Below are 16275 nucleotides of genomic sequence, written 5' to 3' on the forward strand. Positions count from 1 at the left end.
GGACCAAAAGCCATTAGAGGGGAAAGCACGCGTGTGTGTTTGTGTGGGGCTCGTGCAGTGACAGATGAAGTTAATGAGGCTCATCGTGCAGCTTTGTGAGAGGCGAAGCAACAAAGATGGAGGCAGAGCGCCTCCCTGCGGCCCCACACCGCAACTACACACAAACAAACTGCAACTACAAACTTCTTCAGATGAGAAAAGAAACTTGTTCTGCCATTACATACATATATATACATGCATAAATAAATACATATATACCTACATTTATACCATTTATACATATATACATGCATGCATATATACATGCATACATACATACATACATATATACATGCATAAATAAATACATATATACCTACATTTATACATACATATATACATGCATGCATATATACATGCATACATATATACATGCATGAATATATACATGCATACATACATACATATATACATGCATACATACATACATACATACATATATACATGCATGCATACATATATACATGCATGCATACATATATACATGCATACATAAATACATGCATGCATGCATACATTCAAAGATGTTATTAAACAAACAACAAAGCAAGGTTCCTAAATCACTGATCCCTTAGTAAAAAATAATTATTTAACCCTCCTGTTGTCCTCGGGTCAAATTTGACCCCTTTAAAAAATGTCTATATCTGAAATATGGGTTTCTTTTCAACCAAATCACCCCCCAAAAATGGATTCGATTCCATACAACGCTCTTTGCAAATACAACTGATGACTTTCATCCCTCGGATCTTAACTGTTAGTCAAAATAAGTCATAATTTCTGCTTTTTTGAATCAAATATCTTACGTTAGCAATCAATCAATCCTAGATAGCTTATACGTTTTTGAAATGATTCCATCCTATGTCATTGTTTGCTATGAGACACGTTTATTATTTCATGGATTTTACAAATTTCAGTATGACAGTTATGCCGTAAACCGTTAAAAGCGGAGCATGCACGACTCAAATCTTCACTGGACTCACATCGAGGAGTGACAGCTTCATCAAACACACGCCGCTCTCCATCGACTGATCTTGACTGATTTGTACAGGCTGATTCATTTAAGGAATCAGTGATCGGATTTTGAGTGCTCCCCGGAGGGGGGGTTCCTTTCAACACCCTACAGGCAAACACCAGAGTCTTGAACTGGATGTGTTTCGGATGTTGGAGTAGCCGCCGGTTCTGGATCTGGAAGGGTTTTTCCCTCATCTGTGTTCCCATTTCTTCAAACAATACCCTCAGTGGTTCTTAACACAGAAACACAGATCCCAGATGACATGATGAACTTGTATGTTAAAGTTACGGTCGCCAGTTTTAATTAATTCAACTTTGTGTCTGAAAAACAAAGTGGAAACTTACTTATTGTGTTAATGGACATGCACTTTAAATTACCTTTGTGTTTGAGAGTTGCTACATAAATAAAGCTGCCTTGCTTCATCGTGATAATTTCATTTGCAGTAATTCATCTTGTGATTGATGATTAAATCAATCATGTCCTTTAAAGCTGTCCACTGTCAACACGTTACATCATCTATGGAGATTAATTAAGGGACTTTAACTCTCCTGAACCAAAGACTTCTGAAGAAGCTCTTCCCATTTACTGACTCTTTGATCGTCATCAGCTGTCGCCTTGGTTACAGGTTAGAAAACGAAGTTACACCAGTGTTTACGTTGCTGTACAGATGAGCCCTCAGAAAGACCAGCGTCTTCCTCCAGGCGTCTTCCTGAGCCCGAGAGTGTGCCACCGTCTCCCCCCCCCACAGCGCTACCACTGTAAAGAGGACAGGAAACAGAGGTCAGACATCGAGTCCTCGTTGTGACCCTTTAACCTTGAGCGATGCCTCCCGGGCTGAGGTGAACCTACGTATCTGGCGTGAGGAGACTGCTCTGAAGGTGCTGGCTTTGGCGAAGGGCGTGAACGGAGGCTCAATCAGGTGACCGGTGTCGGGGTACGACAGGAGAGTCAGCAGGTGGCTGTTCCCCGCCCGCTCCATCATCTCCTTTATCTGGAGAAACAGGAAGTAAAGAGATCCCAGAGATTCGGGAGAAGCGCCAAGACATTTCTAATCATCCTTGTCCTTATCTGAGAGAGATTTTTGAGATAGGAGGCATCAGGAATGACTCCTGGCCTATGTGTTGCGTAACTCTAAAAGTATGGGGATCTTCTTCATTAATGTCTGTTTAGTATTTCATATTTTTATCCTTTATTTTCTTTCCAGAAGCCATATTTGAACACACACTCACACACACACACACACACCACACGTGTTGATTCCTTTAAAGAATAAAAAAGAGAAACTGGATCTGTGTATTATCACAGAATCACAAGTGAATTCATATCATGCTGCTCAGTCAGAATCTCACTAACCTGGAGTCCCATTCTCTGTCACAATAATCATAAATGTGATGTTTTAGGCCTGTTGGCAGACATCCATTTAAAATGTAGCCATTGATAAATAAAGAGCCTTTTTTCTCACTGAAGTTTCTCAGCGTGCTCTCTAGTCACATGTGTGTGGTCCTGGTAGCTTTGCATAGAAAATACTTTTACTTTTATACATTTCCAAGCCTGGACTTTGTTACTTTTACTTGAGTAAAGAAGTTAAATCAGTTTTTCTACTTTTACCAGAGTATTTTTTACACAAATATCTGTACTTCTGAGTGTGGGAAGTGAGTACTTTTGCCATCTCTGGTTTAAAGAAACGGTAATAAACCAGAGCATGTTTTCCTCCCATCCCAGAATGCTTTGTGGACTAGCCAGACTAGTCATCGACTTATTGTTGTCACACTTGTGAACTATTGTGCTCATTGAAAGTACCGAATGCATACAGCTGTGGACAGCGTGCAACGTACTTTAAGCGGGTGTTTGCTTTAGGAAAGCGAGTGTGCCCGTTAATAATAATCATCTCTTTGACTTCCAGGGCTCTGTAGCATTTGTAAATATGTACATCACCATTCGAAGGTTTGTGACTGAGCTTGTTTTCCAGACCAGGTGTCATCATGCCAGTAAACTCACGTCCAGTCCAGACTCGTAGGCGGGCCAGTTCTGATCGTCCTCACCTACAACCAGCAACAGAGGACACTGGAGCTGTCCCACCTGCTCAGAGACAAACAGCAGCAGCAGCAGCAGCGTTTCAGCTTTTGTTTTTTCATTTATTGGATTAATTATATCATTATTTGAAATCTTTCAATCAATGTTTGGGTGCACCAAAATGATGTTCTGGTGCAGCTGAATGAAAACTTTAGGCACACCAGTGCAGCTAATGCAACGTTAGCCTGAAAGTTGTGATCGTGCACACCTGAAATCCCCAAATGTGTTCTGTATCCAGTCCTTCCAGAAAAGGTTTTTGTGATCCTTGCAAGCAAAAACCTCGATTATGCAGCACTTTTTCTTAAAAAAATGCAATGAAATATACGTGATATTTATACAATTTTATGCTATGGAATTATGGGAGATTGCAAAAATTGCTGTTTGATGAAAAAGAGACTGTTTGTCTTGCCGCGTAATTACGTCACTTCATAACGTTCCCATGGATACAGGAGGAAATTGCTGCTCTTGTGTGAAGTAAACGCAATATTTTTCGACTTTATGCTATCATATGTGACTTTTTTCCAACAAAAATGCGGGGATTATGAAATCATGCAAGCCCTGCATTACTTTGCGCGGAAATCAGCATTTATTGCAGCGAAAGTGTGTTGTATTTTGAAAAGATGCGGCCCCCGCGTAAATATGCGGACTTTGGCTGTGTATGCATTAAATTATGCGATCGCAAAATAGCGTTTTTCTGGAGGGACTGTGTATCTTGAAACAAATGAAATAACCGGCTTAACTGAGAAGCAAGTGCACCGCTGTGAAAGACCAGAGAAGAGTTATTTATATTTTTACCTCAACATGTTTTTACACCTTCCATCACCTGTAGAATTTGTATGCTGTTGTTTTTTTTGTAGACAACATAAAAGACTGCTAAAATCCCCAACATTGCATTTTCAAATATCTACCAAAGAGAAGCTACAGCACAAGTTGTTCACCTGTTTGGTTGGAAAAAAAGTACAAAACCAAAGAAAGAAATGATGGAGCGCCCTGGAAGTTAAGTGGTTACGCGGTAGCTGTTTAATTCTTGCTGGGAACAATTGTTGAATCAAAATAAAGGCAAAAAGTACCATAAAGAGACAAAAGACGCTAGCTTTTTAGACCAAAAACACAGTGACCAAATAAAGAAAATGAAGTGTATGAGGAGGTATTCTGTCGGGTGGTACTCACATCCACTTTGAGGGAGGGGTCAGTGGGGATGGGCAGCAGCAGGTCGCGGCAGATCATGTGGTTCTCATTGTTGAAGCGAGTCTTCTCCGTGTTTCTGATTGGACACATAAAAGAAGTTTTTCCTGAGGGTGGTGTTAGAGGACAGATCACGGCGTCATTCAAATCGCAGGTTTATTCTTATCAGTTGTAGTTAAGTAGTTAAATCTGTCTTCTAAAGCAGTGGTTCCCAAACTTTTTCAGCTCTAGACCCAAAAGAGATATTCGGTGTCTCCCCGGGACCCAAATTTACGGAACAAAACCATGAATTTAAATTTATATGAAGTATATTTACTCCATTATAAAAGTAAACATTTTTTTTGAATAATGCTGACTTGAATTTAATGAGATGTGTGTGTCTGGTTGAAGATATCAACCAGCTGATCTAGTCTAGGTCCGGTTTTTGAAAGTGTCATTCTGAGGTCATTCTGAGGTCATGCTGAGGTCATGTCGAGCATCTAGTCTGTTCTCTGCCAATTGGTGACCCAATAAAACGGGTCTGCGACCCATTTTGGGTTCCGACCCTAAGTTTGTGAAACACTGATCTAAAGTAACTAAAGGCAGATGAACTTACTCTTTAAAGAAATTCATTAATTGTTCCACAGATCCGTCAATCGGCTGCACGTGACTCCCACTGATGCCCACTATACACCTGAACTGGAAGATGGCACACGCACACACACACACACACGCACACGCACACGCACACGCACACGCATACACACACGCACACACACACATTTTAAATAGACATACAGTACATTATTTAGACATGATGATAGGCTGAAACTGAATTCATTTTAATGAACAACAAAGTAATCTAACAGCGCCAAAAGTGAAGTAGCCTTCAGCTGTTGCTGTCTTACCTTTGCTACTTGGGAGTAAACCGCCATTTTAAGGGTGATACTGGTCCCAAAGGAAAGACCGATCATGCCGATCCTGCTGCTGAGGATCTGAGGATGCTGCTCCAGGACTTTATAGGCCCTCTGCAGTCATAGTTGATGCAAATGGGATTTGTTTCAGTTAAACATCTTAGTGCGCATTCACGCTCTACTTTAACATGCACATCAGACAGGACTGCCCTCACAGTTTGTGCTTCTTTCTGCATTTCCTGCCGTCTACATCCATTTATCTTAAAGTCAGTGCTGGAGGTCACAAAGATTCTGACAGCTATACTAACTACCAACTCAAACCTGAAATCATTTTAACTGAAAACACATTTAATCTTTGACTCATAGCTTTCCTCTCAGGCGACTAAAGTTGGGAAATTATGTTTTAAGCAACTCCCAGTCAGGTTATCTTTGTCTTATTTAAATCTTGAAACGCCTGTCCTGGAAGAGGGGTTCCTCCTGTGTTGTTTTTCATGAAGTTGTCTCTATTTTGTCTGCGGGGTTTTTCTGGATCTGGATTGAGGGTCTGCGGATTGAGGTGTGTGTCGAGCCGTCGGAGGCAAATTTTTTGAATGGTGATTTTTGTCTGTACGAGTAATGTCAATGTCAATGTGAATGTCAATTTTATTTCTATAGCACATTTAAAAACCACAACAGTGGACCAAAGTGCTGAACAGGGTCGATGTCAAATACATAAATAACACGTGTAAAAATTACTCCAACCCAAAATACATCACAGACAAACAACAACACTTTAAAACATCAGAATCCAAGTTTACAAAGGTTAAAAGCTACAGCTTAAGCAGCGATTTAAACGTTTGTAGGGTCTGTGCAGCTCTAATATGCATGGGGAGGTAGTTCCATAAGGTGGGGGCGCCCACTGCATGGGGAGGTAGTTCCATAAGGTGGGGGCGCCCACTGCATGGGGAGGTAGTTCCATAGGGTGGGGGCGCCCACTGCATGGGGAGGTTGTTCCATAGGGTGGGGCGCCCACTGCATGGGGAGGTAGTTCCATAAGGTGGGGGCGCCCACTGCATGGGGAGGTTGTTCCATAGGGTGGGGGGGCCCACTGCATGGGGAGGTAGTTCCATAAGGTGGGGGCGCCCACTGCATGGGGAGGTTGTTCCATAGGGTGGGGGCGCCCACTGCATGGGGAGGTTGTTCCATAGGGTGGGGGGGCCCACTGCATGGGGAGGTAGTTCCATAGGGTGGGGGCGCCCACTGCAAAGGCTCCATCGCCCTTATTTTTTAGCTTTGACCTCGGGACATCGAAGAGCAGCTGATTTGACGACCTCAGCGTTCTGACTGGAGAATGGTGGTATAAGAGATCAGCTGATAAGATGGCGCCAAACCATTTAAGGCCTTAAAAACAAGCAATAAAATCTTAAAAACTATCCTATGACGGAGGCCAGGACTGGCATTACGTGTTCATGTTTTTTTGTTTTGAGTAAAATGAACTTTACATGACACAGTTGGACAATAGTGTCCTCTCTGTTCAGAGATAAAGTCCAAAACCTCTCCGACATCTAGCCAATCAAAACAGCTGCTGCTGCCTGGCCCAGTCAACAGTTATAGCTATATTACACCATTGAGGTTAATCGTTGATTTTAAGATTTTATGGATTTTCATCAAAGCCTTGGAGGGGTCAGGCCCTGTGCTACATTGTTTAAATAATCCAACATTATATGAAAGAAGAGATGTAATAAATGATAATAATAATAATAATAATAATAATAATAATAATAATAATAATAATAGTGTGACATCAGATTTATTTTACATCAAGAAAAACTCGTAATTTTGCCTCTAGAGCGGTGTCTAGTCAGTAAAGGTAAATGAACCTCTAAACCAGTTTCTTATGTGTTTATTGAGACATAAACACACAGATAACACACGCTGGTGTCGCCATAATATGGTCCCGTGGATGTATCGGCCATGTTGCCGCTGGACGTGGCTGTTTGCTAACTTGTTTCGGGAGGTTTTAAAAGAACGCTGGTCTTGTTGTGATCTAGACACTCATGGGGTTTACCTCAAAGTACTGGTTGTCCACCATCTTCCCGGTTTCTATGGTGACTTTTGCCGTCAGGTAATCGAGGGCCAGGGAGGCGAAACCGTGAGAGGCCAGCAGTGCCGATCTGTACTCAACCAACTTCCCTCCACCCCCCCACAGGTCCAGGAGGCCAGGGAAAGGTCCCGGTCCTTCAGAGACATGAAAGCCCCAACAACAGGTCACAGTTTGCAGGACGATATCGTTCATTTCTGAAGTTCTCTGGGATTACATCTGATGGGAACATAAGACTATGAACCTAACCCTAGTCTGGCTCAATGGAAACACATAAAGTTTCAACATTTGGATATTGCAACAAGGCAGGCCTGCTTGGTTCTTTTGGGGAATGGTTGTAAAGATTTCCAAAGAATATGTTTAGGGTGTTTCTTCTCTAACTGGGACGTTTTGAGACTGATTGGTGGGATTGCTGTGGATGAAGTACACACCGCGATAAACTGGTAAGAGCAAATGAGGTTCCACCGTGTATCCAGCTAAGTTAAATAGCTCACGTTACTGTATTGTGTCAACAGTTAACTCCATTTAATGCTGTATGTGGAGTTTTCTTCTTCAGGGGTTCAAAAGCTCCACCAGAAACTACTTAGCAGAACTGTGTCCGTAGCTTAAACCTGCCTAATGTCACACCTGACCTCCACCCAGAAACCTCCCTCCCAACTCTCCCCTGGTCCTACCTGGGGGCAGGAAGAGGGTCGCGGTGAGTCCGGCCTCTGTAATCGGGATCCTGCGGACGCCAGGCGCCATGTACCAGCGCTCCACCACCACACCGGCCAGCGACACCTGATCCAGGAAGCCCTCGGTCTGGTGGCCCGGGTACACCGAGATTGTGACCTCCATGGGAGTCTGGACATTCATCTTCCTCATCCTGGGGGATGATGGGTAAGAGGCGATTCTGACACTGATTCTGTTTCCATTGCTATCATCTGAACAGCGCCTACTCTCACTGACCTACCTGAGCCAAGGTTTGCTGCCCGGAACTGGTCTGAGGCTCCACAGGAGCCCCATCGGTTCAACCCCAGAATATGTCCCGCCCAGACTGGGATCCTCTGAAACTATAGTGTAAAAAGGCCCAACATATGATTTTAATGTTCATTTTTTCAAATCAATTCCATCATTTTGTAACAAAATGTGGATTGCTGCCATTCACAATTTTGTATGATGCCTGCAAATATTTCTGATTTCCCTTTTCTGAATTTTCTAGATCCAAAGGGCCTTCCACACCAAGAACTATAACAATAACTATAACTATATAGTCTTAGAAATTGCTGTAACGCAAGTGGATAGCGCGAGTCCACAACACAGCTACAACCACAGGGACCGTGGAGAGCTATATCGCTGGGGTGACTTTCAGAAACCACAGAACCACAGAAACACTGGCAGCCAATCAAAATCCATCGGAGTTCACACAGGTGGTAAGTGGGCCTGTGATCCTTTAGCTCCGTGTGTGTGTGTGTGTTTTTAACATTAGTACTTTAAAAGTATTTCTCGTGTGACAGAAACCACAGAGACTGGATCTAGTGTAATAGAAAGGACTATCATACGGTCTATGTTGGCACAGTGGGGTCCGCCGCTCAGACTTCTTGGGTTCATAAAATGTACCCAAATTCACAAATGTGTAGGATATGGATTCAGACATTCCTGCTGCATGTATTATTATCAGCTGCAGCATGCGTCGCGCCGCTGTCTGCAGTGTGCATGCTCACAGCGTCATAGCTCTGGTTACAGTTATCTTAGCTTGTAGTTGTTGTTCTTGGTGTGGACGGGCCTTTAGCTTTGAAAGACTTTACCGTTCACAGTCCCGATGGCGCTGGCGGTGTAGTGAGCAAACGCCTCCCAGCTGTGTCCGTCTTCACACTTATAGAGGGCGTGGAGCGTCAGCTGGGAACCAGGGAAGACGTTCTGGACCAGGACGAGGAACTTCTCATCCACGAGCCCTCTGGACGGCTGGACCGACAGCTTCACACAACACTGCTTCCTGTCCATCCTGAGACATCATGAGACGGATATGACCAAATAATTAAACCTGTCGGACTGGACAGACACCTTCCTATAAATGGCAGATGGTGGATTATCCGATTGTCTCATAATGCAGCACTTTAAGCATTTTGGGTTGTATCCATATGGTGAAATGCAGGTGGCTTTGGATAAACGCATCAGTTAAATAAATGTAATGTAAAACAGGTTTTTCACCATTAAATCTAAAGATAGAGTGCAAAAAAAAAAATAATTTGTGTGGCTTCATCTATGTCATTTGGCGTTTCTCATTCACCTGTACAATTTCTAATTCACAACTAATTGAAATATCCATATAAATATGCAACTTGTGGGGCAAAGACTGTGATGGGATATACAAATGAGTTGTTCCAATGTAACCCCGGGTTAACCTGCAGCCATCACACATCAACAAGAGCTCGGTTGATTGGTAGAAGAAGAAAAACAGCTTGCGAGGTTAGTTTAAACCCCTCCTGTTCTTTGTACCTGGATAATCGCTTTATAAAGTGAGCGAGATTGATGTTCTGCCAAGAATGATTTGCCATGGTGATTTTAGACAATATGAGTAGCACTTCATTTGAAGCAAACCGAGACCTAATCAAACTTGAAGTCTGCATTACTAATTAGTAATTTAAACCAATACTGATGCCACGTACAGTAGTACGTCACCATCAGTTCTTTTCAGATCTGTAACCTAAAAAATATAGTGTCAGCTGTCTTTTAAGTTTGACCCAAATGCCCTTGTTGGAGCTACTGTATATCTGTAGGTGGCGTTTAAATAATAACTGTTTGTAGATTGTCGCTTGCAATTTGCTATTTAAACGTAGACTTTTTTCTGCAGGTATTACCAAGCTAACCAAGCTATCCATTATATCTGCTAGCTGCCTGAGGTTAATGTGCTGCTAACGCATCAATACAAGTTTTAAGCTTTATTTATGCTCCACGCAGAGCTTTTGCCGTAGCCTTTGTAAGTGGCCTGATGTTTATACTTGTGCGTTGGTGTGTGCGCCGTACTCATAGCAGGGCCGGCATGTTTGTTTGTGTTTGTGTGTGTGTGTGTGTGTGTGTGTGTCTCAGTCAACCTGAGAAATAAAGAGAGAGTTCTGTGGAGCTGATAGTCTTAATTAGCTTTTTAGCAACTAATTTGGCAATGGCTTGAACATAACGGACATTGGTAATATTGAAGAGCCCTTGGCATTAAAATTTCACTTTATGAGGTTTTTTCACATTAATAAAAGTCCCCCCAGCCTGCCTATGGCCCCCCCCAGTGGCTAGAAATGGCGAGAGGTGTAAACCGAGCCCTGGGTGTCCTGCTCTGCCTTTGCTCAGATGGGCCGATCTGGAATCTCGCCCCTTATGAGGTCATAAGGAGGTTACCTCCCCTTCCTCTGCTTTGCCCGACCAGGGAAAATTGGCCCACCCATGAGAGAGGAGACATCATGTGTATATTGTTGGAATTTATCATTCCTTTGCTTGATATTGTGTGAATTATAATCCTCATTTGAGGGCGTTGTGTTCAGTCAGGGGGAGTAAATGTTGCAATGGAAAAGAACACCAGACAAAGGAGTAGTCTATAATCATTGCAATAAATGATACACTTACATGACCTTGTGATGTACCTGCCAAAGCCAAATGTCTCCCGTTAAAGTTGCTGAGCTTTCTGTTTTGAAGGTCTTAAATGTTCGTGTAAGGGGACAGCCGAGCAAGAGGAAGTAGGACAATTGGGTGAACTGCAAGGGACTTGTCTCTCTGTACTTTGCCTGCATCTTGTCTCCAAAACGTTCTGTGATAAATACTCGATACTCACACTGGAATCGGGAATCTCTTCCTTCCAACAAAGAACCTTGGGACACAATTGTTAGCCCGACAACATCCACGGATTTGAGGAAGCCTTTTCCCACAAAGGCCATGGGTTAGCGCTCCGAGATGTTTGGAACCACCAACCAGCCGAGTTCCTTCAAAGACCGTGTGCAAGCGTACCGAGGAGAACTGATGCTGTGCTGACGGCAAAGGGGGGTCCCACCAAATACTGATTTCTTTTAGATTCCTCCTCTGTTCATTCACTGCATTTTTGCTAATTGACTGGTTGATTTACACTTTCATTTTTGAAAGAATTCTTAGTTTAAAGCATTTTTTTCACGCCAGCCTAAGACTTTTGCACATTACTCTATGTGTATGTATATAGATAATTGTTTATGTAATTTAATGATGGGCAAAATTTGTATAATTGCTTTACCAAGAACTTACTAACCAATAAGTAACTACGAAAAACATCTGTCGCAACTTAACAATAGCCATCCAGAAACTGTTAATAGATGTTTTAATAAGGGCTTCAAAACGTTTTTTTAATCATTACCCGATACCTAATGGAGTATATAATGTGTAACAATAAACTGTTAATTTACAGCACTACTAATATTTTATTAATTATAACTGAATTGTTTGTTAACAGTCAAGTGAGCATTGGCTAACAGTTAAATGCCAATTAACTACTAAAGATTAATGTACCATCTATTAATAATTTGTTATTATAAAGTGTTACCCATACGTTTCAATGCAGGACTTTTACTTGTACCAGAGTATTTTTTAGAGGGAGGTATTAGTACTTTAACTTTACTTAAAGAGTCAGAATACTACTTTTCGTTAGTTGAGTACTTAGTTACATACATAACGTTGACACAACAGGAGAATCAATCATTTACAGAGACAGACAGTTGCTTCTACTGGGAGACAAAAAGTTAAAAATAACCTTAATTATGTGGACCTCTGTACTCACATTAAGCTAATAATTTGACATAAACGTCTCATTTCATACCTCCAAAGTTGCATAATTATTGCTTAGCCTAACGTAAGTGTGCGTGAAGAGATTCTTGCTCAGCCACAACATACCTAACGTTCAGCTAACGTCTTCTTGTTTAGCGTCGTCGGTTGGTTTTGGTGAAGTCGTCCCAGAGTCTGGAAACCGAGCTGAGACTGAATCCGTGTGAATCAAACAACTTTAAAACAACTCACACGGATTTATTCCAGCGGAGAGTCCGAAGTTCAGCTCACCGCGGAGGTTTAAAACCTCCTCCCGCAGCCACATCACCGGGTCCGGACACAAGATGGCGCCTTCGACTCATCGCACTCTAACGGTTACATCGTCGTTGCTGTTTGCCAGTCTCGGAAAACTACGCTACGTAAATTAGTTAAGGCATTTTTTTAGCTGCGTTGTTGGGATTCAAGACGTTTAAAGTTAAAAAAGAAAAGAAAAGAAGAATGAAAAGACTAAATTTACCGTACCGCGCTCCTTATCGGTCCCCATTATATCACTCGCTTCAAAACTATAGTGACCGGAACCCCCGCCCAGCCAGCGATTGAGTTGCATCATGGGTAATGTAGGCACAGGGGGACTCGTCACTGAAACTTCCCACCTTATCTCAGTTTAGGATGACGTTTAGGATTTTTGGTATTTGAGAAAAGTTTCCCAACTGCATATGAAATAAAACAATTTTTTAATCTTAAAATTGAAGTTTAGATACTACAGAACCATTCTGATGCAGGTATTTCCGAATGTAGTCAATTTAATAAATGGCACCAGCATTGTAATGGGTCTGTATAGCAATGAAAATGAAAATGAGGAACATCTTAATCACTGAAATATAATAATGGAAAGGCTACTTAAACCGTATGACGACGCTTGATTAAATAAAATGAATTATTAAATTTCCCTGACCATGTAATAATAGATATATATCTATTGCCAATAGTCCATGATAGGCAGTAATAGGAAATATAGGAAAATAGTAATAGTAGGTGGCTGGTTTCAACAATATAGAAGAAAGCATAAAATAAAAAATAAAATCTTACATTTCTTTTTCTGCTGACGAAAGGAATAGATAAGCAGATTTAGTGTTAAATCATAAGGTTTAAAACCATTAATTACAGAAAACAAATGAACAAAACGCATCCAAACAGAGGATTTATGAATGAATAAATGAATCAATGACGCTGATGGAACTGAAACCACGGTCAGTCTCCTATCTGACCCCTGACCTTTGACCTCTGGGTGGGGGGGGGGGGGTGTGGCTGTTACCCGACCGAGCGCACAACAACAAAGTGTCGTCGGCTGGTAGTCGTCCATCTGTCCCCTGATGCACCTCTCAAGGAGCCAGAACAGGAACTTGTGAAGTGTACCGGGTTCTTCTGGTCCTGGTCACCCATTCGTCACCTCTGCTTTCTTAAAGGAACACACAGACATTTGAGGAAATCCAATCCACCATTTTAAGGTTCTTGTTGTTTTTTTAACACAGTAACTCCACGTATTATTGTCTCTTTTTATCTCCATAACCTTCTAACCTCCTCCTTTGGGATTTTAACTCAATTATCAATTCAATTCAATTTTATTTATAGTATCACTTCATAACAAGACTTCACAGATAGAGTAGGTCTAGAACACAAGGACCCAACAAATCTGGTGATTCCCCGAAGCGAGGAAAAACTCCCTTTTTAGGAAGAAACCTCAGACCAGCTCTTATATATGGAGGTAAAGGTACTATAATGTCACATACACACTACACAGCACATGTGGTGAAAGTCCTTCTCTGCATTGGACCCATCTCTCAGTGGAGCAGTGGGCAGCCGTTTACAGCGCCTGGGGACCAACTCCAGATCTGAAAACATGGGGAGAACATACAAAACTACACTCTATGAAGATCGTCAGTGACCCTTGATACACCCTGTGTACCCCCCCCCCCCCCCCCCCCCCCCCCCCCCCCGCACTGCTCATTTTTGGTGGGCGGCACTTATGCAGAAGACTTTGGTCAGTTGAGAAGATGCACAATTAAGTTTAGGATGCGTTCGCATTTGCATTTATTTGATTGCAGGGGTGTTTTGCACAAACTTCTGGGCGCTAACAGGCATTCTCCACGGGCCCCTCTCCATATCCACAGCTACTCAGTCCCACATCCGACCCCCGTCTGACCCCCGTCTGACCCCCGTCTGACCCCTGTTCATTTGTCCAAAGTGACATATAAAATCCAAGCAACAGCAGATCAAATATAAGCTTGGAGTTTAAGAGCCTAGCTTGTCACGAAGACATGATGCTAGTCTAGTATCATGAAGAATAAAATAACTCCCAAAGTCTCAAACGGAGTTCTTCTTCAGAAAAGTAGAAGCTTCAAATCGGGCAACGGGAGAATTTACTGTTTAAAATGACACGCTACGTCAGTTAGCATCTTGCTAGCCCGTAGACCAGCCTTCTGACCAGCTGCTCCGTAGTAACAAAGATGAATGTGTGTCTATGGGTCCTCCTGATTTATTGCAGCAGTATGCCTTTAAACACAAGATGATGCAACGCTAAAGTCCGACGTCCCTGAATGCAACACCAACTCAGCGTGGAAAAAACATATGGAGATGAGTTAAGGGGTCAAAGGTCGGCCTGGTGAGAAATGTCGTGAGCCACGCCTCCTCTCCGCCTCCCCGGCTGTCCACACACATGCACACACACACACACACACACACACACACACACACACACACACAAACAAATCACTCAGACTGGTTAAAGAAAGCCGATTTTAACGATCGGCTTGTGTTTTCATTCATTTAATATTCATGGTCGTCACGCATCACTGTCTGCTCATTCTGCTGGGTTGGGGGGGGGGTGCAGTGGGTGCTTGGGGAGGTTTGGGGGTGACACTACAAAAAGACACAAAGGAGGGGGCTACTGTTTCTACCCACGTGTGTGTTTGGATTGAAATTTGAGGAAAATTGAAATTAAGCGTGAATGGGTCCAACTTAATCTTTAAAAATATCATATTTAAGGACATTGTTTCATTAGAATTTGGCACATTTTACAATACAGGGTACAAGCGGCCGAAATGGGTTTCCTCAGGAGGGTGGCTGGCGTCTCCCTTAGAGATCGGGTGAGAAGCTCAGTCATCCGAGAGGAGCTCGGAGTAGAGCCGCTGCTCCTTCGCGTCGAAAGGGGCCAGTTGAGGTGGTTCGGGCATCTGGTAAGGATGCCTCCTGGGCGCCTCCCTAGGGAGGTGTTCCAGGCACGTCCAGCTGGGAGGAGGCCTCGGGGAAGACCCGGGACGAGGTGGCGAGATTATATCTCCAACCTGGCCTGGGAACGCCTCGGGATCCCCCAGTCGGAGCTGGTTGATGTGGCTCGGGAAAGGGAAGTTTGGGGTCCCCTGCTGGAGCTGCTGCCCCCGCGACCCGATACCGGATAAGCGGTCAAAGATGGATGGATGGATGGACATTTTACAATAAGTCCGGTTTTATTTTCCCATTATTTTCCAAATCATCTATCCATTTAAAGATTGGAGATGTTTCCCTCCAATGGTTTCACTTCTTTTCTTTAATAATCAACTTGCAGGGAGGTAGTTCACACGGGACTACTAAGAAACCACTAGTACCAACATTAAAGATAATAACCTTAATTTTTTAAAAGACCAACAGCAACACAATAAAGTGACATAAATCATTGGTAAGTATAATGGTTTGATCCATTAAGATGACACAAACAAATCCATTAAAAACTCAACCTTCCAACCAGGAAGTAAGGTGGAAACATCAGACGAATTCGCTCAAAATCGTTAACTGCTGTTGCATCAGATTTAGGAATCAAAGACAAAACAAGGAACACATAGTTACAAATAATTAGGTAATTAAAGGCTCTGGTCATTACATTACAATCTCAACCTTGTGTTTCTATACCATCCAAAACACATTAAAGGATAATAAAGGAAATGTGTTTTAGTTTTAGACTTTTTTTAAACTAAAGGAAACATTAAAGAGGGTATTTGGTGTTTTTATGGACCAAAAGGGAAAGATTGATGAGGTTTTAATGGTAAATTGTTTCATGGTGACGGCGGCACAAAGAGACGGCCGCGCTCCAATGAACACCTGAACCGTCAGGGTGAGGACAAGGGGGCCGCCCCGGGGTCAGGGGGGGTGGTGTGTGTGTGTGTGTGTGTGTGTGTGTGTGTGTGTGTGTTTGTGTGTATATGTGT

General features: G+C 42.6%; 1 protein-coding gene across 1 annotated transcript; it reads right to left on the bottom strand.

Annotated features, from left to right (window-relative positions):
- Positions 1 to 953: 953 nt before the first annotated feature.
- Positions 954 to 12410, bottom strand: LOC117949741 (peroxisomal succinyl-coenzyme A thioesterase-like). The gene is made up of 11 exons (XM_034880272.1): positions 12162 to 12410; positions 9070 to 9274; positions 8235 to 8334; positions 7957 to 8147; positions 7250 to 7419; positions 5197 to 5316; positions 4905 to 4987; positions 4295 to 4388; positions 3050 to 3130; positions 1901 to 2042; positions 954 to 1807 (listed from the first exon to the last, which is right to left on the bottom strand). The coding sequence occupies exons 2-11, from the start codon at positions 9263 to 9265 to the stop codon at positions 1671 to 1673; spliced, it is 1314 nt and encodes a 437-aa protein (XP_034736163.1). The 5' UTR covers positions 9266 to 9274; positions 12162 to 12410; the 3' UTR covers positions 954 to 1670.
- Positions 12411 to 16275: the final 3865 nt, after the last annotated feature.

Source organism: Etheostoma cragini, chromosome 8 (genome assembly GCF_013103735.1).
Source record: "Etheostoma cragini isolate CJK2018 chromosome 8, CSU_Ecrag_1.0, whole genome shotgun sequence".
NCBI lineage: Eukaryota > Metazoa > Chordata > Actinopteri > Perciformes > Percidae > Etheostoma > Etheostoma cragini.